Source organism: Ylistrum balloti, unplaced genomic scaffold, assembly GCF_031769215.1.
Source record: "Ylistrum balloti isolate Yb309-2 unplaced genomic scaffold, AGI_CSIRO_Ybal_v1 Utg371562, whole genome shotgun sequence".
In the NCBI taxonomy this organism is placed as follows: Eukaryota; Metazoa; Mollusca; class Bivalvia; order Pectinida; family Pectinidae; genus Ylistrum; species Ylistrum balloti.
The window spans coordinates 214413-239671 of record NW_026782803.1 but is presented as its reverse complement, the minus strand read 5'-3'; the positions used below and the strand labels follow the sequence as shown (position 1 = coordinate 239671).

Here is a 25259-nt window from a genome sequence, read left to right as displayed (position 1 = left end):
CATCACAGACACGAGATAATTAGGACCGAAGGAGCTGCACAGAGTTGCAGAACCGACGTCTGTTTCCACCGATCAATTCTAGGCTACTCAATATCTTACGAGCGAACACCTTTTACACTGGGTATGAGTAGATAATTAGCTTATTCATGTTTATTTATTGATGTTGACTTTAACATGCGCGGCGCGTGTTTGCCATTTTGACAGGGATTACTCATATATAGTCCATTGACATTTCATGGTCGTTGTGTTCAGAAAATCACAACAAATCTGCTCTCACTGTACCCTGTATTTATCACGTAATTTATATCCGACCCATTGTAGGAGTTTATCTGTTCTGACTGGTAATATGGTATTGACATTCTTAAGCAAATCGAAGTAAGTCTATTCCAATAACTGAAATGAAATATGCATATCATGGAATACATTTCTTTAAAATGGAAATTGAATATCTTGGATGTAACGTTTACAAATCGCTACTGTCCGCGACCCTATTCTCGCCAATACTGGTGAAAAATGTTCATTTGTCAGAGTAATTCTCGTCACTGTCCAGGAAAACTGTTATAAATTTGTGCATTACTGACCATTTTTGTCAGAAATTTAAAAAAAAAATCTTGTGAAATCTGTGTGCAAATTGACACAATCTATTAAACTATGGAACTATGGAAACTTGGCAACTGACTGACTAAATGATATGGGTTTTTTTTGTTTAATGCATAAATAATGATATAATAAGTTATTCTTGTATTGAAAGTTGAGTCTGTAAGATTAGATTGAGAAATGGTAAAGTGAGGTGCAAAATTTATATAAGATTTTTGTAAAAAATTCTTGCAATTTCATGAAAATTCCTGGTAAGCATTAGCCCATCACATCAATTATAAAAAATGTTCTACAGTTTTACATGTAAGAATGATTGGATAAATCATACATAATATATATATATATATTGGTGCATATTATAATTTTTGTCGTGTCATATTTTTTTATTATTAAAGAGCAGAATTAAAAACATGTAGTTTAATTCTTTCCAATTAAAATTGCCCAATTAATTATTCACCATACAGTACGCATAGTGAAATAGGAAACTACTGGAAAAACCTATTATTCACAGATAGCTTAATATTTGAATATATAATACTGGTTTATATGAAATTTGATGCAGAGTTTGTAGTGGCTGATGGCTTCCTCAATGAACAACATGCAGAAGTTCAGTCACATTTTGTTCAGGAAATTTGGGTGTTTAACCCATGGCCATTACTAGGAAATCACATAATACAGTTTTAATTTCCTGATAAACACAAACTACTATGAAAAGGGATATAACAACACACAATTCAAAATGTGTAGAAATTTGTTTTGATGTTATGATAGTAAATCAGTGAAAATTTCCTTTTTTCAAAGTAATTCTTTAAGGATAATTAAGGACTTAATTTTCTCAGTCTGACCTACATAGCTTCAGTTGACGATCAGAGGCACGTAGATTGATGCTCCCTACATGTGTGGGGTTGTGCTTTTCAGGAAGCTGAGAATTGGCTTGGATAGGTCTTTGCTAAAGTGGTTGTGTCCTTGGACAAGGCATTTTACCCGAAATGTTCTTGAAGGCATGTGACACACCTCCTGTATGTTGTTCATTGAGAAAGTCACCAGTGACTACAAGAAGACCCCCACCTCATAATGACCTTGGCTGTTCAAAGGGTGACAAACCTGACAAACAAAAAACCTGAAGAAGAATTTTCTTCACAAAGCTGAAGTGTTTTATAAGCCATATTTTGTTAAATATTACTTGATAACCTACATACACAACATAAATACTACATTAGTGATTGGGAAGATTCCTGTCCAACAGAAGATCTTGTTGTAAACTTTTTAAGGAAATATAATTTCCCCTTGGATTGGTAATTTTACAGATCTTGAAGTTGAAATTGTTCACAAAAAATTTATTCTATTATTTTGAATGTTTTGAAAATGGTGCCTCTGCAGATTTAATAGAATATTCTGTTAATCTTTTGAAAATCTTTGCACTTGTAGATCTTCAATTCTGCCTTGTTGACAAGTGTTTGGCTGTGTTTACACAGTGTTACATGCTGTATACATATATATAATTAAAGCCTGTATATGGAAAAGTGAGAATCCGTTACACAAACAAAAACAACCAAAGTTTCATACATAACTTATAAAGATTTCTGACCTTACTTGTACAAACAATCTGTGTACTGTACGTGTTTACGTGATTGATCTTTATGAGATAGTTCTGAGTTCAAAGTTGATTTTTATTTTTTTATCTATAGTATGTACAGTGTATAGTATACACTAGAGTGTGGGATGGTGGTAAGTAGAATTGCAGATTCATGTAAATGCACTTGTCAGTTAACACACTTTTTAAATAGATGATCCTGAACTTGTCAATTAACACACTTTTTTTTAAAATAGATGATCGTGAACTTGTCAATTAACACACTTTTTTTTAAAAGAGATGATCCTGAACGTGTCAATTAATACACTTTTTAAAAGAGATGATCCTGAACGTGTCAATTAACACACTTTTTTAAATAGATGATCATGAACTTGTCAATTAACACACTTTTTTTTAAAATAGATGATCCTGAACTTGTCAATTAACACACTTTTTTATATAGATGATCGCGAACTTGTCAATTAACACACATTTTTATATAATTTTGTAATATTTTTATAATAGATGATCATGATGGCCGCTCTCAAAATAAGTTGCTGAATATTAAGTTATAAAACTTGTAGTATTTAAACTATCTTTTATATATGCTGAAAAATTCGCAGTTAAAAGTTGATAAATTTTCCTACTTTTGCTGATAAAAAGCTTTGATAGACCAGAAGGAATGTTAACAGGATATACTGTAAACATACATAATTTAAGGTTGATTTTATTTTAGTGATTTTGCACTGCAAACATTGTGCTGAAATATGATTGTGCCTTTTGCAGCATCTGAATGTTATTTATGAAGCATATAAATTGGATTCGTCCATACTGTGTACATATTTAGTACCATACAATGATTTCTTGCTTCATTTGAGTGATATTAATTAAAGACACAAGCAAGTGGGTGAAATGTCTACCTTATTACAGTCAATAGGTTTAAGTTGAGAATCATTAACATTCGTTGATATTCATTTTTTAGAAAACAATTGTGTTGTTCTTTATCACAATAAGTTTTATTTTGGGGAGGGGTGAATAATTTTTGTAATAATTCACCGGTTATAAATTATCATCTGCTGTTATAACAGATTCCATTTTATTTATGGATAAAATTTATAAGTAAAATTGAAGTTAACAGATGAGTTTTAGCTTTATCGGTACCTCTGATCACTGTATGCAGTGGTACAAGTGATATTGTTCAGTTTTTGGGAATATTTTGGATCCCTGCTATTGTTTTAGTAATACAGTTACAAAACGAAAGGTTAAGAATCCATTGTTAAATAACCTATTTTTACTATTTTGTTATAGACTGGGAGATGGCTGTTACCAACTGTGTGGTGGGAGATCGTTGGAGCTCAGATTAATCTCGGATAAATACCTGACATGGAGGAATATCTAAAATTCACAAAGAAGGCCCAGGTAAAGAAATTACATTATTCTTTTAATTTATCACTTATATAAAATTTGAAATATTTCAAATGCGGAAATGGTTATTTAAGATACTTAATTTACTTCTCACTAGGATCTTATGTGTCCATATCATGAGATTTATTGGACAAGTTTGTTATAGATTTTTCATTTTGAATCCTAGTGGTACTTATCATATATCATGTATAATATGGAGATAGTTGTAAGGTCCTTTTTATCAGAATATTGATCAAGTATTCAGTGTTAGATAGGTTACCACTCCTTGTAGATTGTGCAAATGACAAACAAGTGAACATCACCTTTTAATAAAATTTATAATTACTAAGAGAAGTACTAGATACTGAATCAAATTTCATCAGACAGCTGATTTGTCCTTCTAGGACTCATCATTTATGTTACTGGGCGGTCTAAATTTGTAAGTTTAGGAGGCGACTGAGGAAAATCCTAAGTGATGAAAGAAAAGTAAAAATGTTGATGAGTCGGTGTATTAGCTCAGTGACTGAATGGATTGCATTATATTCATATATCTGATCATTCCTTAAGTACATTGCTGAACAAGTACACACATGTGTTTTCTGTACTGTGCCACTATTAGAATGATTCAGAAATTTTATTGTCTTATTTTTCAGGATAACTTGCCTTCCTACGAAAAGGTCCATGTTGTCCTTGGCAATGAGGCATGTGACCTAGACTCAGCTATTGCGGCCATTGTTTATAGCTATTATAGACACAAGGTAAATCCGGTATCAGAACCTTGTTTGTCAGTCAGTCTCAATCAGTATTTGTTGATGGCAAAGGTTTTAGCTACCAATTCTATTATTCTCTGTTTTTTCTCTCATTTCATCCCTTGTCAATGCTTTTTAGTCAAAAAAAGAATTTTAGATAACAAGGAATTTTAAATGATCCCATTGTAAAACTGTGTTGTATATCATATAGCAAATACAGGCTTCTATTGGGGTATGATTGAAAGGAGATCAATCGCTTTTAAAAGTCATCAGCAGAATGGTGATGAAATTGATGATTTTATTTATATGAAATTGATTGCATAAAAAAATGATGATATAAGTGACAGTTGATTTGATTCGATAATTGTGAAGTGAAAAGTGAAACCCTAGTTTTCTTTGTACGCAGACAAAGACAGAGGACAGTTGTTTGTATGTTCCTGTGCTAAATATACCAAGGAAGAAATACCACCTTCGCACAGAGACTACATTCCTTCTAAGTCAACAAGGTATTTCTGCTGACCTTTTGACCTTTAGAGATGACCTTGACCTGTCACATCTGCACAGCTGTAAATGCCTGGCATTGACCCTGGTGGATCACAATGTGTTACCAGCAACAGATACTGCATTAGAAGATGCTGTTACCATGGTGATTGATCATCGTCCTCGACAGCGACCAGAAGATGGCAGGTTTGTATCCTTTTTTTTTTTTTGTAAAAAATTTTCTTTATTCAACATCAGTATATCAACTCACTGTTTTGCCTGTTAACCTCAACTTGTCTCAGAAATAGTGAGACTTTAAACTTGTGATGACCATTGACCTGAAAGCTATTGATGTATCAAACTTGTTAAGCAATTTCCTTATACTCTGTTGATACATGCAGATCCCTAATGTATATAATTGTATATTTCAGGGTACAGGTTGTTATGGATACTGTTGGATCTTGTTGTACTTTGATAGCTGAAGAGCTCCTGGTAAACAATGACAGCGTAGTCATGGATCATGAGGTGGCGTTATTATTGTATGGTAAGATGAATGATATTTTGTAGTGTTTTTCAGCTGTAAGATGTTTCTTATTTAGGAAAAAAACATAAAAAAAAAATTGAAAGTGAGCTAAACCATTACATTGTTGAAAATATCCAAATATTTACAAAGGAAATGAGGAATCAGTTTTGTTAAGTAATCCAAAAGCATCATGAAATGTTTTAGTCTTTGATGTCAGTTTTCATTGTAATGGTTGCTGTTTTCAGTGAGATCTGTCTTTGATGTCAGTTTTCATTGTAATGGTTGCTGTTTTCAGTGAGATCCTGATAAGTGATTGAAAACTGAATGCTCATAGTTTAAATTCTCATTAGGTATAGATCAGTGGTTTATAAAAAAAAAATGATAATAAAAAAAAAAAAACATTGACACAAAAAATTTGTGTGTTGGAGTTCTTGAAATTTCAGCATTGACATTGTAGATGAGGGATCAAATTTGTATTAAATGCCTGAAAGCAAAAAGCAACAACTTCCAACATTTTTGTAAGGAATTTAATAAATTACCAACAGTCACAACTTGTGATTACCTACATCAGGGTACAGCATTTCTTTCTGTTCCAAAAACCTGTATCTGATTCGGTCATGTATAATGTATTAGAGTTACCTCCCTTAAGTGGTCTGTTAATGTATGTAGGAACGATTTTGGTGGACACCATCAATCAAAGCCCAGCTGCAGGGAAGACAACACCGCGAGACACTGCTGCTATTCAGACACTGGAAGGCTGGGTTACCAACAACCAGGGGAGAGAACTCTACGAACAACTGAAGAAGGCAAAGTGTGACTTAACAGGTAAGTTTAAGTTGTAATCACCAGCTTTGATATATGATGACATCCACCTGACATTATATCTTGTTTTGTACTATGGAAGCCATCTTGAAGATTGATTTCGAACTCAAAATTTAATTATTTCAAGGGATTTCATGTACATTATTATGAAGGATGAGCAGTGACAGAGTGTTTGAAATTAGCCTATACATTGATACTCCAGGGGGTTACGACCACTTTCACTCTCTGTAACCCTGGAACTTTTACAGTCACAAAAAAAAGAAGTCACAAGCTAAGTAATTCATCCCCTGTTGGTGGAACTGAAAGGGAATATAGGTAGCACAGAACAGATTTGAGTTTGAGGTGGAAGGTCAACTACAAAGGTCATTGCTGCTAAAAATAGATATTTTTCTTCAAATTTTGATTTTCAGATAATAACTTGAGAAAGGTTTGATGGATTTGATTGAAACTTCATACGATGATTTCTACTCATACAAGTTACAGTGAACTCTGTCTTCTCCTTGTTTTATGTTTTATGTTTTGTTATCAGGACTAACTACAATAGAAATATTGGAGAAAGATCTAAAGATTGTGACGGGCAGTTCTTACGTGGTTGCCATGGCTTCTGTCTCTATGGAACTGGAAGTAAGTCACTGTAGCAAAGTTTGAAATGATAAATGATGTTTTTTACTTACTCTGTATTCAAATACTCAAATTTCTCAAGACATAATTAATTTGCATTTTCAATGTAAATTGATGAATGTTAATACTCTTTTTTATTTCACGTTTTTTAGGAATTCGTAAGTAGGGTTAATTTTATACAAGATTGTCAGCACTTCCTACGGGACCAAGGTGCGGCTATCTTGGTTATCATGACAATGTATCAAGACACTGTGGGAGAGCCAAGAAGACAACTGGCTTTATGTGCAACAGACAATGACTTTGCTATCCAGGTGAGTGTGTTGCAATGTATGAACATGATATATTTTTAGGTCACCAGAGACAGAACCTCATGGTGACCTATTCTAATACCCTTCATCTGGTGTTGTGCGTGGTATGTCCGTAAACAATTTAACACTTTCGACTTCCTCTTATAAACCCCTGATCCAATTTCAATAAAAATTTTGCAGAAACTTTTCCTAACCTAAGATGAACCAAAATTGTGAATTATACAGTCCCCGTCCCCCAGAGGTCTGAGAGGCGGAACCGAAAGGGGTCAAATTGACTCAGATTTCAAAAATCCTATTCTCAATTTGCATTGGAAATGTTTCAAACTTGGTTAGAATTATGAGTGAAGGATGAAGGCTCGATGATATGCCCATTTCGATCCTGACTGATCCCCAGGTGCCGATGGGCGGGGCCAAAAGGGGTGAAATTGACTTGAATTTCAAAATTCTTCTTCTCAACACCAAGATGTGATATAATCAAATACTCTTCATGAATGAAAGCATCTTAAGGTGCTTTAATTACCAAAATGGGTCTCACATTTCTTCATGGGGAGGAATTTGTTTAGACTTTACTGTAATTTTCATAGAAAAATGATATTTTTGAGTATAAAGTTGGTTATAACTTCATAAGAATTACCAATATAGGATGACAGTTTAGATGGGATGCATGTAATGACACTGTCTGTATTCAGTGTCATAATTTCTGTTTCATGACTCTTAATAACTATCCTTTAACCTTTATATTCAATATTGTTTATCTCAGGTGACCGTCAAGGCTGCTTGGCCTCTTGTATTAACAGTAAACGACTAGTGTAAGATCTTGAGTTTTAGCTGTCTCTAGATACCTTAATCTGCTTAAAAGTAAAAAAGAAAAAAATCACACAAAACATAGCTTTCCTCAATTTGTAGCTCTTCACAAACCTTTCCTCAATTTGAGTACTGCTGAGGAGTAAAAATATTTACAAATTACTTACAAAATACAACCCAGGAAGAAATCTTTCATTTTTAGCAAATCATAGCTTTTATGATAAAACATAATTCCTTATAAAATCTAATTTTCTTTTATGATAAAACATAATTCCTTATAAAATCTAATTTTCTTTTATGATAAAACATAATTCCTTATAAAATCTAATTTTCTTTTACAAAACACTGATATGTCTGCAGTGTTTCTCACCTTGCAAGTGTATCCTTCAAGGTAACAGAGAAAAGTGGCCTCTAAACACAGGTGACCTTTATATAGAGGTTCAGTTACTATGAGCATCTTAGTTTAGCCACATTTCATTGTCTAAATAATGACTAGAAGATTGGGCAAAAGTGATTACATCTGAAGAAACACTCTTTCCCCTCATACAATAACAAATTTATAACATTAAAAGAAATCATGTTAAGCATTCTCATCCCAATTTAGAGCATTACATAGGGAAACAAAAAAAGCCCTTTATAGACAGTTGCCCTTTGTATAAAAGTGACCTTAATAGACAGGATGTCTTTGTATGAAATTGCCTCAATAGACAGGAGGTCTTTGTATGAAATTGCCTCAATAGATAGGATGTCTTTGTATGAAATTGCCTCAATAGACAGGAGGTCTTTGTATGAAAGTGGCTTTTATAGACAGGTGCCCTTTGTATGAAAGTAACTGTAATAGACAGGAGGTCTTTATATGAAGGTAGCCTCAATAGATAGTAGGTCTTTGTATAAAAGTGGACTTACTAGATAGGATGTCTTTTTTTGAAAGAGGCATTAATAGACAGGAGGCCTTAATAGAGAGGAGGTCTTTGTATGAAATTTGCCTCAATAGACAGGAGGTCTTTATGGACATGAGGTCTTTACAAACAGAAGGTCCTTGTATGAAAGAAACCTTAATAGAGAGGAGGTCTTTGTTGCAAAGTAGCCTTTAAAACAGGTTTGACTTTATTGCCAACTATTGAACTATTATGGAAGACATCAATCTTTGAAGAATACTGACAAATATTTTCTCTAAAGATGGGATGTCTTTCCTACTGATAGATTTCTGGTTAAATATCTTATTATATGAAATGATTTGATATCTTTCTTTTTTCATAGCTATCATCAAGATTAAAGAATTCACTTGACCCAGATCTTGGGCTGTCAGTGTTTCCAAACAGCCATGATGGCATATACTGTTACACCCAGGAAAATGTGAAGGCATCAAGAAAGAAAGTGTTACCTCTAGTGTTATCATTTTCCAACACTCCTCCAGAAGTTTCCATCTCGGATTTGAGTTTCAGTGAACATGAAACCAAAAATCAAACCGTGAAAAACAGATATTCCAACATGGTGCCAACGTTAAATTTTGTGAATCTGGATGACAACCTTGGAGAGTTGAATGAAGCTGATGTCATGGAGTCGCCTCGAACCCCGGATATCATGGTCACCAGTGTTAACGAATGTTCAGGAAATTCCTCAGCTACGGCTTCCCGACCTGGATCAGGTTTTCCTAGTTATCCTGTTACACCTCCAAATAGTTACATGGACAGTGGCTTTATGGGTAAGGAACAGACCTTACCAAGTTTTAATAGTTCCGAAATGTTAAACAAGATTCAGGAAAAGAAGGCGTTACTTTCGGCTAGTAGTGGCAACCCATCCTGTAGTGGATCGGCAGGGAACAGTGTACCCTATACACCTCAAAATAGTGTCATTGACGGCGGGTTTGACTGGTTTGCCAAGGAGCAGAACCTACCAAGCTTTAACAGTTCAGACATGGTACAAAAGATACAACAGAAGAGGTCGTCAATGGGAGATAACTCTGATTTTAGTCTGGGTGGGGATTTAATGATGGCTCAGGGTGGCAAACATAATGATTTTGTGCCATTTACTCCACAAAATAGCTATATGGAGAACAAGTTCAATTCTTACATGGACCAGTCTGTTGATCCAAGCCTGTTGAGTTCACACCTTGAAGCCATTAAAGGTGACAGGTCAGAAGTCAGAAGTCATAGTCCAGAGGTCGTGACCTCCAGTCAGAGTGTGTCTCAGTCCAACTTCTTCAGTGAGAGTGTTACAGATCTGTGTGACAATCTTAATGCGACGGATGACAGGAAGTCAGATATAGGTCAGAATAAAGGTGAGAGAAATGTTGTCGCTATGGAAATAGCTCTTGCCATGTTGAGAGACACTGACGGAGAAGAAGCAGAATATGATGAATCACACTCAACATTTGACAAAGATGACCCAAGTAATGGTAACCAGGAATTACACAAAGGCCAAAGACAAGGTCATAGCAGGGGAGTTATAAACCTGGGTAAAGGTCAGTCTCCTCAAGGTGACCAAGATGGAGATGGAAGGAAAGGTCCTGGCGATTACATTCAGGAAGATCTTGTATTCAAGGATTTTGTCTATTCCTTGGCAGGACAAATGATAGCCAACGCTGTGGATGCATTCCCTAATATGTCAAATCCACATGTAGCCAAGAGCATCATGGGAATCCTTCAACCAAGCATGGGAGAGAACTCTTCCTATCCTCTGGAAATGGCATTTAACAAAGGCCTAACATTTCCAGGTATGTTCATGTGATAATCTGTGTTATCTGTCTATATATATGGTATATTTTTCTGTTTGCTTACATGGTCTAATAGATTTAATAAGTAAGAGGATCATGCTGTGCTTGAAGAACATATGTTTAATATGGAAAAGAACATGTGCCCTATAATTGAAAAATAGGAAAGAATGAAACAAGTCTGAGATTTTGTATTTGGAACTATACAGATTATTTTTTTTATTTTTCATGGTTTTAAAAATTCTTTTTAATCAAATAAAATTGCCAAGAAATATTTGACTTTGAAAATAAAATTTTTATCCACTAAATGACCTTCCTGAAAGATTCCTGAATAAGGAAAACACTTTGCTTCAGTCTGTTGTTAACAGCACAAAAAATAAAAACTTTGAGAAAAAAAACCCAGTACAACAATCCTGTTCATTATGTGATAATAGGCTAAATGATTGTAGGAGTGAGTTTGGACACTCTTTATAAAAGCTTTATAAAATGAGTTAATTTTTAACATCATTATGCATTGATGATTAGAACCTGCTGTAGTATGGGTTTCTTTGATTGAAACTTTTGGTTGATGATCATTATTTCATTTTATTTTCAGTTCAATTAAAGAAAACTCCAAGCACAACCTCCATTACAGTAGAGACTGACTATCTATCACGTATTGACCCTCTTCATGGAAACCTTGACCTCGCGACCTCAGGTAACAAGGAGGTCATTGAATGCACTAGCTTCAGGAAGATCAGTGATAGTGAGAATGTAGAGGCTCTTCAGGGGAAATCATGGTATAGTGTCGTTGAGAATATGGAGGCTATTCAAGGAAAGTCGTTAGATGAAAAGGGGACATCAATGGAAGGAAAAATTTTATCAGAACTACCAAGAAACTTCGAGGCCTCCAGAGGAAAAGGTGTATCAGAAATTCCAAGAAATTTTGAGGCCCTCCAGAGTGCAACTTTGTCAAATTTACCCAAAAATGTAGAGGCTCTCAGAAAGAACATGTATGATAAAGCTGATGTACAAAATGGTAGTGGGTCATGTGAATCAAGTTTGTTACCTGTGAAAAATTCTCCTTTACAATCTGCTAATTCTGCCAAAGACTTGGAATATCAAGACGGGAGTATGGTGTCACCTTGTAGTGGAGAGGTGGCCAGTCTGTCAGCCATTTCTTCTGTAGAGGAATATGCTGGTCAACTCATCAGGGAAATCATAGCATCTGCTATTGTGACGGTAACCCAGTCAGGTTCCTCATCTTTCAAGGTCACAGATTGTGAAAGAATTGAACCAGGAGGTTTCAGTGATAATAAGACATCTGAAGGAAAAGACCAAACAGAATGTTCAGATGAAAAACAGGAGTTACATCCCTTGGCTGAAGATGGCAGTACTAATGTTAATATTCTGCCACTAGGTGGAGCCACTTGTTTGCTGGCACCAGTAGATGGTGCTTCATCTGACAGTTCAGACAGCTGTTCAACAACTACAGAAGGAAGTTACAGAATTATGATGACACCAGATGTGGAGAACCTTGAAGGTCAACCTGTCAATCATGGTCAAGATCTTGAAGAAACCAGAAGGGACAGGATTGGGCCATTAAATGACCAGAGGGTACGAGGGCTTCCCACTAAAGAGATTGAGAAGTGGAATGAGCAGGGACTAACAGAGTCTGATGAAATGAACAACCAATTTACACAGAATGTCTTAGAGAATGAGGACACAATGTCAAAACAAACCTCATATCAACAGCCTGAGTCTGCAAAACACAACAATGAATCTGTGGAAGAATTGTCTCAATCTATCAATATATCAGGTGTCCATGGTTGTGATTCTAAGGGGGATAACTCTAGTCATATCAATAAATTAAGTCAATTACAGGGAGATGTTTGTGAAACTAATGGTGCCAAATCTGACTATTATTCCCATGGTAAAGTGAAATTTAATAATGTGCCAAATTATGAAACGGACAGCCATAATATTGAAGTGACATCTAGTGACAACCTGAATGAAAAGGGAGATAACTTTAAACATATCTCTGGTAAAGAGGTGCAGAGCTTGGTAAAAAGTGAAGACAGTCACCAAATTGAGAGTTTCCAAGATGGAAAAGCAGTGGTAAGTACACATGTCTTATCTCACTATTGGGGTTACACTTTAATTTGTTCCACAAATTAAATATGAAAAGGAAGATATATGAAAGAAAAAAACATCCTCTTCTGTCATTAAATATTGGAGAATATTTTTAGCTCACCATCATCAGATGGTGGGGTATTCAGTCGCCCTGCGTCCGTGGTCCGTCCATCCGTCCGTAAACAATTCTTGTTACCACTATTTCTGGAAAAGTACTGGATGGATCTTTCTCAAATTTCATATGCAGTTTCCCCTTGGTCCCTAGTTGTGCATTGTACCTGTTTTGGACTGATTCGAATTCAAGATGGCCGACAGGTGGCCATCTTGGATTTTGGATGTAAAAGTTTGTTACCGCTATTTCTTGGAAAGTACTTGATGGATCTTTCTCAAATTTCATATGCAGGTTCCCCTTGGTCCCTAGTTGTGCATTGTACCTTTTTTGGACTGATTCAAATTCAAGATGGCCGACAGGTGGCCATCTTGGATTTTGGAAGTAAAAGTTTGTTACCGCTATTTCTGAGAAAGTATTGGATGGATCTTTCTCAAATTTCAAATGCAGGTTCCCCTTGGTCCCTAGTTGTGCATTATACCTTTTTTGGACTGATTCAAATTCAAGATGGCCGACAGGTGGCCATCTTGGATTTTGGATGTAAAAGTTTGTTACTGCTATTTCTGGGAAAGTGCTGGATGGATCTTTCTCAAATTTCATATGCAGGTTCCCTTTGGTTCCAAGTTGTGCATTGTACATTTTTGGACTGATCCGAAATCAAGATGGCTAACAGGCAGCCATCTTGGATTTTGGAAGTAAAAGTTTGTTACCGCTATTTCTGGGAAAGTGCTGGATGGATCTTTCTCAAATTTCATATGCAGTTTCCCCTTGGTCCCTTGTTGTGCATTGTACCTCTTTTGGACTGATTCGAATTCAAGATGGCCGACAGATGGCCATCTTGGATTTTGGATGTAAAAGTTTGTTACCGCTATTTCTTGGAAAGTACTGGATGAATCTTTCTCAAATTTCATATGCAGGTTCCCCTCGGTCCCTAGTTGTGCATTGTACCTTTTTTGGACTGATTCGAATTCAAGATGGCCTACAGGTGGCATCTTGGATTTTGAGAGTAAAATCTTGTTACTGCTATATCTGAGGAAGTACTGGATGGATCCTTCTGGTATTTCATAGATATTGGTTTCCCTTGGTCCCTAGTTGTGCATTGTACCTTTTTTGGACTGATTTGAAATCAAGGTGGCCCACAGGCCGCCATCTTGGATGTCGACAGCACAAACATATTGTCCATTATCCACCTGTAACTGACTGCAATCTAATAATACTTTGGGATCTTTTTCAAATGATATTTGCTAATAAGTTCTTAATAAAAATATCTTGTGCCATCATTGAGTACATTCAATGAAGACCAGTTCATGAACATTTACAACACCTGTAACAAACAAAAAAAAAATAAACAAATCTTCAAGAACTGAAAACAGATCCTCAAATGGTGGGCGCCAAGATCCCTCTGGGATCTCTTGTTTAAAGATCTTTGGCAACTGTGTCACATGACTGTTGTCCTTTTGTAGTCTAGTGTTGGAGTGTGTCACATGACTGCTATCCTTTTGTAGCCTAGTGTTGGAGTGTGTCACATGACTGCTATCCTGTTATAACCTAGTGTTGGAGTGTCAGAGTCTTTCTTTCTCAGACCACAGACACCCATCTTCTACTAGTGTCTCATCCCTGTGTTTTTCTCTGAGTTACTGAATCTTTCCCTCTCTGACCACAGACACCCATCTTCTACTGGTGTCTCATCCCTGTGTTTTTCTCTGAGTTACTGAGTCTTTCACTCTTGGGCAACAGACATCTTTCTTTAGCAGCTGATTTCCAGCTGTGCTGTTGATTTTCATGTTGACAAGCACACGTAGTAGGAATTGGTATCAAAATATTAATGGATCACAAGGGCCTGTAACGTAGTATACCATAGAAGCCCTCAACACCCAGAAACATTGTACAGGCCTATGTGGATCACATGATAATAGCACCGTCCTTGATTTTTAGTCAGTTATATAAGAGATCCAGATTGTTTAATTGTCTGGTTGTGCTGTTGATTTAACTGATGTTCAGGTGCCAGCCTATGGAGAAGGACAAAATATCGCTGAAAAAAGTTAATAAGTATTTGTGGGTGGGATACATGTCCAATTTACTTATCATTGTTTTAATGACAAAATTTTACGCTTTAGTTTTTAAGTCTGGCAGATTGAGGGTGTTGTCTTGATGGACAGTGTTATGGTGTCTGTCCTGCCAATCATTGTGTAAACCTTGAGTGACATTCCAATAATGATTTCAGGTATGTCTGTCACTGTTTAGTATTGTTTGATGGTACACTGTATGTTTTGAAACATTTTCCTCAGGTTGGTATTGTCAATCTTCTACTGGTTTTGTTATAAGAAGTTCTATTCTATGTACACTGTATGTTTGGAAACATTTTCTTCAGGTTGGTATTGTCAATTTTCTACTGGTTGTGTTATAAGGTTCTATCCTATGTACAATGTTTTGAATTCTATATTAGAATTGTGGTCAAAATTGTTCACTTTACTGTAAAATGGTACAGGGCTCTCGATCTGCCAGATTTGGGGTCGATATTCAGCCCCATTCCCAATGCAAAATAATATCTTTTTCTTTCCAGTTTAGACCCCAAGTTTTCCCAATTCCAAGGAAAACACCATTATTTTTCCCAATTGTAAGGGCCCCGGGCCCCAGTCCCAAAATAGGATGTGAGAGCCCTGTAGTATATTTTAATTGGGCTTAAAATTCAAAGTTTTTCCAAAGATTGTTTTCGTTGGCATATGGTTTGTGGATAAATATTGCTTGCTAAATACACAAATAGCTGTGTGTAATCCATGTCATCTCCCTTTGTCTTTACTTATATTTTTATTCAGTTTTTCAAAGCGAATACACATGACAATATCATAACATATTTCACTGCACACTCATCGATAGATCTAAATAAAAACATTTTTATACATTTGTATATCATACATCTGTATAGAGACATTCAAGTCAAACAATTCGCACCAGACATCTGAACAACCACTCATATCAAATATTTCATACATATCATATATTCATAATTCTTAATTTCAAATACACCATGTGTTCATGTCACTCATATAAAACACTTCATGCACACCTTAGATCTGTAATGGAAACATTCATAATTCAAGGTTTCATACACGCTGTACGTCCTTATAGAAACATTCATAATTCAAAATTTCATATATGCTATACATCCATACAGAAACATTCATATTGTAAACCTTTATGTGTTTATCATATTTCATGGAGGTATAAACTCATGGATCCAGAAAATAAATCCCCTCAAAATTTTATGATTTAACAATATTTCCTTAACAATTTTAGTACGGTAATTCCTTAATAGGCGATGAATTTTTGTTTTCAAACAGTTTAAAAAGGTAAGGCCTTCTGGTCTTAATGCTTTCAACAACACCAAGAAATGATAATAAAATTGATATGATGCTTGGGTTAATGAATATCCATGTGACAGCAATAAGTATGTGACATACAGTGAATCCTTATATGACGTCTACTGCACATGCATATCCAAATCATCACTTAGGAAGTTTAGGAATTTGAAAAAAATTGCTGTTTAATTTTCGTTTAATTGCCCAATTCCACACATGTTCATTACAAAATTTCTGAAATGTGTCCTCAGTCAAACCTAAGTGTGATTAATTTAATTGTCTATGACGAAAAAGAATGTTCGTAAAAAGAATTGTTGTGAAAACATCATTTAAAATGCATTATACCGTTTTAAATTTCAAAGCAAAATGATTTGCCGTTAATTACTTGGTACATAGGCTTTCAATGGAGCTATGCTGTATTAATTCAGGTTCCATCTGTTTGTACAGGCTAATCAGTGAAGACATAATTAATGAAAATCTTCTGCATGCCAATCACAATCAAAGGGAAATAACCCTCATTACCATATTTATCCTTCAGTAAGCCCTTGGACATGACAAGTGATAGGAAATCTATTCAAATCCAATCAGTAATTATCAATTAAAATCAGGTAGGCTTTGTAGTGTGTAGTGAATCTGTCAGATAATCCACTAAGTGTTCATTATTCATAGAAAGTGAATTCAGTCTTTGTTGAAGGAATATTTTTTAATTTTTCTGAAATCTTCGTTTTTTTTGTTTTTTTTTTTACAAAAAAAGTGAAACAGGTTTAGATATCAACTTACTTTAATCACTCTTGTTGGCTCAGAGGAAGTGTGTGAGGTTCTACAATTTCCTTTAGGTTTTAGAAAAATGAAATATGTTGGCAGTTGGCATTTCCATGCATAACACGAGGTGCTGTTGATTAATTATTAAAAAGCACAATAATTACATCAGTTCAGGTTAATTAGATAATAAGTGACATTTGATCGTTGTCCATTCACGAAGGGTGACATAATAACTCGTATTGAAAGACTTAGCTGGAGTTTTGCAGAAATGAAATAGCATTTGTTTCAGTTATGTACAATTGGATGGGCTTATTACCAGACATGCTTTATTATTAGCTAGACACTGTATTTCCTTGTGAATCTTAGAAATAAAGTTGTTAGAGTTAGAGCCAGAACATGTCTTATTGAGATCGTTTTCTAAACTAGCCCAAAAAAGTATGACAGCCATATACACATAAGATGTCTTCTTAATTTGTACATAGCCAACTTACTTCAAAGTTAAAAATTCAGAAACAGGAAATGAAAACTTATCAAAGTTTAAGATTTGTAAAAAATTTCCAATTTATGTTTAATGAAAGAAAATATGTTGTTGATCTTTCTTTAATTGTGATGTGAAGTTTATGTTGGACTATTTTAGGAAAATGGGATACTAACTGCAGGCTGTCATAAATAAAATCTGCTTGTAAGCATAACGCTGGATTGATATCATAAATGTGATGCAGTATCAATATGGTAAAAATTGAACATAAAATATAAACACTTTATATACTGCTGACTTAATCTGTATAATTTGTAGGTCAAATGTTTGTTTCATAGGTCAAAGGTCAAATGTTTGTTTCATAGGTCAAATGTTTGTTTCATAGGTCAAATGTTTGTTTCATAGGTCAAATGTATGTGTCATAGGTTATTGCAATAACCAGATTTTATAATGATCTTAAACAAAGAATGGAAAGATTTCCAAATAATTTTGTGTGTGTAAAATTGTTATTTTCAATTTTAACAACTTCAATAAATATAAATAAATCCATTCCTATTATTTTTAAAAATAATCATTTATGATTAAAACAAAAACACCCTTTCAGTGCCTCTGTCTGTCAGATAAAATCTACCCTTAAGTGAGCCCCCTTTGTCCCGTCTAGTCACAGGAAGTGCTCACCAACTTTCTGCATCATCAGCCCAGGGCCGTGTTTTTCTCACTGGAGTTAAGTTTCACACTCTCAGACAACAAAAAGAGACCAAATCCTCCTAACAAAGCTAAGGAGTTAATTAGGGGCCAGTTAATTGATCTTTAGGAGTCTCTGGGGTGCTAGGGTACAGGAGGATGTTACATCATGGAGAAGTGAGCAGTACTGAGAGAGGGCAGTTGTGACCTAGAGAAGCAGTGATCCACTTACTGTTGGTAAATAAACAGTGTGGGAATACAGCTCTGGGACAACAACCACTGTTTAACAAATTTTATAGTGTTGTTTATAACTTGTGAAGTTGTGTGGATTACATACTTCACTTTTAGAGGTAAGTTTGTAAAAAATATTTCAGACGGTTAGAAACAGGTGCTGGGTATATTTTTTCGTCTATACATACTTTCCTGTCATACATATATATATTTAGCATCAATGTTATTTAAGTGGTGGGATGTGACTGGTACCTCTGTGTCATGACAAGGAAGTTGTTATCTGAAAATCAAGTTGTTGTTAACTTTGATAAGTTTAGAAGACATCATTCTTGGTAGGTATACCTAATATTAAGTGCTTAACCATGTCTCTTTTGATGATAAAAATCTGAGAGAATTTCTGTAAAACATTTAAAGTTGGCCAGAGAATCTCTATATTCACTGGACCATGTATATGTGTTGTTAAACTTTAGGGCAGTTGCTATTTTTAACTGATGAAGCAATATATTATATATATACAGGAATGTAGATTTGAGCCAAGTTTGAAAAAAAAAACTTACGGTGGTAATAACATACCACAATATAGCTATGATTATCTAGATTTTATCAACCTTTTGGTTGATAGTGTGGTTAACTAGAGAACATAGGGTTAATAATTGTAGAAGTCAATATGGGTTACTACCTACCATTTGTTACTGACTCATGATTAGCTACAGGGAATTCCTCTTTAGCTCTAATCAGCACAGGACTGGACAAATAATCCGTAGAATCCTGAGGATGTGACCCTAAATAGACACATGTGTAAATACTTAAATATCCATTACCTGGAGGGCAAACTATCAGGAATCAGAAATGGACCCATATTTCTATCAGGAAGACAATTAATTGATTGTTAAGTCTATAAGATAAGGACTAGACAAACCTCAAGTCCAGAAAATAAGGAATTATCAGGACTCGAGTCTGTAAAATAAGGACTTATCAGGACTCAAGTCTAGAAAATAAGGACTTATCAGGACTCAAGTCTAGAAAATAAGGACTTATCAGGACCCAAGTCTAGAAAATAAGGACTTATCAGGACTCAAGTCTAGAAAATAAGGACTTATCAGGACTCAAGTCTAGAAAATAAGGACTTATCAGGACTCAAGTCTAGAAAATAAGGACTTATCAGGACTCAAGTCTAGAAAATATCAGGACTTAAATAAGGACTTATCAGGACTCAAGTCTAGAAAATAAGGACTTATCAGGACTCAAGTCTAGAAAATAAGGACTTATCAGGACTCTAGAAAATAAGGACTTATCAGGACTCAAGTCTGTTAAAATAAGGACTTATCAGGACTCAAGTCTAGAAAATAAGGACTTATCAGGACTCAAGTCTATAAGGACTTATCAGGACTCAAGTCTAGAAAATAAGGACTTATCAGGACTCAAGTCTAGAAAATAAGGACTTATCAGGACTCTAAAAATAAGTCTAAGTCTAAATAAGGACTTATCAGGACTCAAGTCTAGGACTTATCAGGACTCAAGTCTAGTAAGGACTAGAAAATAAGGACTTATCAGGACTCAAGTCTAGGGACTTATCAGGACTCAAGTCTAGAAAATAAGGACTTATCAGGACTCAAGTCTAGAAAATAAGGACTTATCTGGACTCAAGTCTAGAAAATAAGGACTTATCAGGACTCAAGTCTAGAAAATAAGGACTTATCAGGACTCAAGTCTGTTAAATAAGGACTTATCAGGACTCAAGTCTAGAAAATAAGGACTTATCAGGACTCAAGTCTAAGTCTTAAATAAGGACTTATCAGGACTAGAAAATAAGGACTTATCAGGACTCAAGTCTAGAAAATAAGGACTTATCAGGACTCAAGTCTAGAAAATAAGGACATATCAGGACTCAAGTCTAGAAAATAAGGACTTATCAGGACTCAAGTCTAGAAAATAAGGACTTATCAGGACTCAAGTCTAGAAAATAAGGACTTATCAGGACTCAAGTCTAGAAAATAAGGACATATCAGGACCCAAGTCTAGAAAATAAGGACTTATCAGGACTCAAGTCTAGAAAATAAGGACTTATCAGGACTCAAGTCTAGAAAATAAGGACTTATCAGGACCCAAGTCTAGAAAATAAGGACTTATCAGGACTCAAGTCTAGAAAATATCAGGACTTATCAGGACTCAGGACTCAAGTCTAGAAAATAAGGACTTATCAGGACCCAAGTCTAGAAAATAAGGACTTATCAGGACTCAAGTCTAGAAAATAAGGACTTATCAGGACTCAAGTCTAGAAAATAAGGACTTATCAGGACTCAAGTCTAGAAAATAAGGACTTATCAGGACTCAAGTCTAGAAAATAAGGACTTATCAGGACTCAAGTCTAGAAAATAAGGACTTATCAGGACTCAAGTTATCAGGACTCAAGTCTAAGGACTTATCAGGACTCAAGTCTAGAAAATAAGGACTTATGAGGACTCATGTCTAGAAAATAAGGACTTATCAGGACTCAAGTCTAGAAAATAAGGACTTATCAGGACTCAAGTCTAGGACTTATCAGGACTCAAGTCTAAAAATAAGGACTTATCAGGACTCAGAAAATAAGGACTTATCAGGACTCAAGTCTAGAAAATAAGGACTCTAGTCTAAAATAAGGACTTATCAGGACTCAAGTCTAGAAAATAATCACTTATCAGGACTAAACTCTTTTTAATTATGACTTTTCAGGAAACAATTCTAGAAAATAAGGACTTATCAGGACTCAAGTCTAGAAAATAAGGACTTATCAGGACTCAAGGACTCAAGTCTAGAAAATAAGGACTTATCAGGACTCAAGTCTAGAAAATAAGGACTTATCAGGACTCAAGTCTAGAAAATAAGGACTTATCAGGACTCAAGTCTAGAAAATAAGGACTTATCAGGACTCAAGTCTTATCAGGACTCAAGTCTAAATAAGGACTTATCAGGACTCAAGTCTAGAAAATAAGGACTTATCAGGACTCAAGTCTAGAAAATAAGGACTTATCAGGACTCAAGTCTAGAAAATAAGGACTTATCAGGATTCAAGTCTAGAAAATAAGGAATTATCAGGACTCAAGTCTAGAAAATAAGGAATTATCAGGACTCAAGTCTAGAAAATAAGGACATATCAGGACCCAAGTCTAGAAAATAAGGACTTATCAGGACTCAAGTCTAGAAAATAAGGACTCTCTAGAAAATAAGGACTTATCAGGACTCAAGGACTCTCAAGTCTAGAAAATAAGGACTTATCAGGACTCAAGGGACTTATCAGAAAATAAGACTTATCAAGTCTAGAAAATAAGGACTTATCAGGACTCAAGTCTAGAAAATAAGGACTTATCAGGACTCAAGTCTAGAAAATAAGGACTTATCAGGACTCAAGTCTAGAAAATAAGGACTTATCAGGACTCAAGTCTAGAAAATAAGGACTTATCAGGACTCAAGTCTAGAAAATAAGGACTTATCAGGACTCAAGTCTAGAAAATAAGGACTTATCAGGACTCAAGTCTAGAAAATAAGGACTTATCAGGACTTCTATAAGGACTTATCAGGACTCAAGTCTAGAAAATAAGGACTTATCAGGACTCAAGTCTAGAAAATAAGGACTTATCAGGACTCAAGTCTAAATAAGGAAAATAAGGAAAATAAGGACTTATCAGGACTCAAGTCTAGAAAATAAGGACTTATCAGGACTCAAGTCTAGAAAATAAGGACTTATCAGGACTCAAGTCTAGAAAATAAGGACTTATCAGGACTCAAGTCTAGAAAATAAGGACTTATCAGGACTCAAGTCTAGAAAATAAGGACTTATCAGGACTCAAGTCTAGAAAATAAGGACTTATCAGGACTCAAGTCTAGAAAATAAGGACTTATCAGGACTCAAGTCTGTTAAATAAGGACTTATCAGGACTCAAGTCTAGAAAATAAGGACTTATCAGGACTCAAGTCTAGAAAATAAGGACTTATCAGGACTCAAGTCTAGAAAATAAGGACTTATCAGGACTCAAGTCTGTAAAATAAGGACTTATCAGGACTCAAGTCTGTTAAATAAGGACTTATCAGGACTCAAGTCTAGAAAATAAGGACTTATCAGGACTCAAGTCTGTAAAATAAGGACTTATCAGGACTCAAGTCTGTAAAATAAGGACTTATCAAGACTCAAGTCTGTAAAATAAGGATGTATCAAGATAGTGTCTATCAGATGATAATCATCAAACAAGCAAAGTCTAATATCATTTCAGGGAGAGTAAACTAACAATACTTAGATTTTCCAGTCTAGAGAGTAAGCTAACAATACTTAGATTGTCCAGTCTAGAGAGTATGCTAACAATACTTAGATTGTCCAGTCTAGAGAGCGTGAACTGTCCAGTATTTGAGGGTACACACACAGTTTATGAAATACCAACCTACTTATAGCCATTATCTGCCATTACCTGGACTTCTGTAAATATGTTAAAAATTTCTTACCATCCTAAACAGGATAACAATAACAAACATTGAGAAGGAATGTAAGATTTGACATTTTATAGACCAGCCTCTCACCCAAACAAGGTATGTCACATGGAAGATAAGATTTCACTGATCCACAGCAGATCTTTGTTTAAAAGTAATTTTTGTTCTTGATGATTGAGACTTAAGTGTGAGTTTGTAGTGACACTAGACAAAAATCCATCTGACATTTGAGCAGGTTGATTGTCTATCTTTACGAGTTTTATATACACAGTGTGGACATCGGTTAGAATTTGTGTCATTTGCTGTAGAGGTTGCTCTTACAGTGGTTGGTTTCAGAAAATGCCTGAAACAAAAAAGAATCTATTTTTTATTGTTAGTCCCTGTGGTTTTCCATTACCTGAATGCCAGGTTTTAATTCGTACACATCTGAATGACATTTTTCTGACATTAAAAGATACATGAAAATTTCGAAAGTTATAGTTATATGACTAATGCACCTCCATCTAGATTTTGACATTTATATCGTGATCTTTTAATTTCCCTCAGTTATCTCTGAGGTTTTGAAACCTAGGCCCTTATTATCACTGACAAGTACAAGAATGACGAAACAGCTATATGATGCGGTTTATTTAATTCATTATTTAGCTCTGCTCTATCAAATTCATAAGTTGTATCTAATGGTGCTTTTCCCTTGCATGTCTTTTGTATAATTTTCAAGAAAGTAACAAAAAAATAAGTTCTTTTTTTGGGGTTGAAGTTTTCAGTTTTATTTTTTTTTCACAATTTTTGTTTCCTTGGATACACTGAAAATTTGAAAGTATTGAAAATTACAGAAAAGTTTGGTTATCTTTTTTTGAGAGAATAAATTACTTCTGTGTGCTGTTTTGATACTACATACCATGTAACAAGCACATCCATATGTTTTACTGTTCATAGTTCATAGTTAGCAGAATTATCATTACTAAAAGCACATCACAAGAGTTTGGGAATCATTGTCAGATAGGCTTGGTATTGTATCAGTCAGGAGAAAGGAAAATAGACAATAGTTAGTACCAGGGATTTTATATAGGGACACCAACCTCGATGTTGTTAGCGTGTCCAGACATTCGGGGAAATACTTTAATTGAGGACATCAACCTCAATGTCGTTATAATCGTACATTTTTCGATGTGCTATTGTGGGGATAAAGTTCCGGTCTATTCATTTGGTCAAGGACAGCCACTTCACCAGTTTCCTGTAGGGAAATACTTCAGTCTTGTTCTGTCTAGTCACCTACAACGTGTCCTAAAACATATGTTATAAGGATAAGAAAAATTTCATATTAACGTTTAGTGGATTTTAAAGTCAGAAAGTTTTAAGTGGCAATAATGGATGGGTTGGGAGGAAAATTGATCATGAATTAGGAATACAAATATCTGTAGAACATTATAGTTAGGAATAAAGATTTCTACAGTACATTATAGTTAGGAATACAGATTTCTGTAGAACATTATAATTAGGAATACAGATTTCTGTAGTACATTATAGTTAGGAATACAGATTTCTGTAGAACATTATAGTTAGGAATACAGATTCTGTAGAACATTATAGTTAGGAATACAGATTTCTGTAGAACATTATAGTTAGGAATACAGATTTCTGTAGAACATTATAGTTAGGAATACAGATATCTGTAGAACATTATAGTTAGGAATAAAGATTTCTACAGTACATTATAGTTAGGAATACAGATTTCTGTAGAACATTATAGTTAGGAGTAAAGATTTCTGTAGAACATTATAGTTAGGAATACAGATTTCTGTAGAACATTATAGTTAGGAATAAAGATTTCTAAAGATTTCTGTAGAACATTATAGTTAGGAATACAGATTTCTGTAGAACATTATAGTTAGGAGTAAAGATTTCTGTAGAACATTATAGTTAGGAGTAAAGATTTCTGTAGAACATTATAGTTAGGAGTAAAGATTTCTGTAGAACATTATAGTTAGGAGTAAAGATTTCTGTAGAACATTATAGTTAGGAATACAGATATCTGTAGAACATTATAGTTAGGAATAAAGATTTCTACAGTACATTATAGTTAGGAATACAGATTTCTGTAGAACATTATAGTTAGGAATACAGATTGCTGTAGAACATTATAGTTAGGAATACAGATTGCTGTAGAACATTGTAGTTAGGAATACAGATTTTTGTAGAACATTATAGTTAGGAATACAGATTTCTGTAGAACATTATAGTTAGGAATACAGATTTCTGTAGAACATTATAGTTAGGAATAAAGATTTCTGTAGAACATTATAGTTAGGAATACAGATTTCTGTAGAACATTATAGTTAGGAATACAGATTGCTGTAGAACATTATAGTTAGGAATACAGATTGCTGTAGAACATTGTAGTTAGGAATACAGATTGCTGTAGAACATTGTAGTTAGGAGTAAAGATTTCTGTAGAACATTATAGTTAGGAGT

The 25259-nt window shown here is 34.7% G+C and overlaps 1 protein-coding gene across 2 annotated transcripts in view; it reads left to right on the top strand.

Annotated features, from left to right (window-relative positions):
- The first annotated feature begins 53 nt into the window (after positions 1-53).
- Positions 54-25259, top strand: part of LOC132563036 (protein prune homolog 2-like) — a 42835-nt gene continuing 17629 nt past the window's right edge. For both annotated transcript variants that reach the window (XM_060227795.1, XM_060227796.1), the window contains exons 1-10: positions 54-121; positions 3479-3589; positions 4228-4332; positions 4730-5010; positions 5235-5347; positions 5996-6151; positions 6678-6772; positions 6922-7080; positions 9142-10597; positions 11190-12691. In XM_060227795.1, the coding sequence (XP_060083778.1) occupies positions 3554-3589; positions 4228-4332; positions 4730-5010; positions 5235-5347; positions 5996-6151; positions 6678-6772; positions 6922-7080; positions 9142-10597; positions 11190-12691 (3903 nt within the window). In that variant the 5' untranslated portion in view covers positions 54-121; positions 3479-3553. The remainder of the gene's footprint in view (positions 122-3478; positions 3590-4227; positions 4333-4729; positions 5011-5234; positions 5348-5995; positions 6152-6677; positions 6773-6921; positions 7081-9141; positions 10598-11189; positions 12692-25259) is intronic.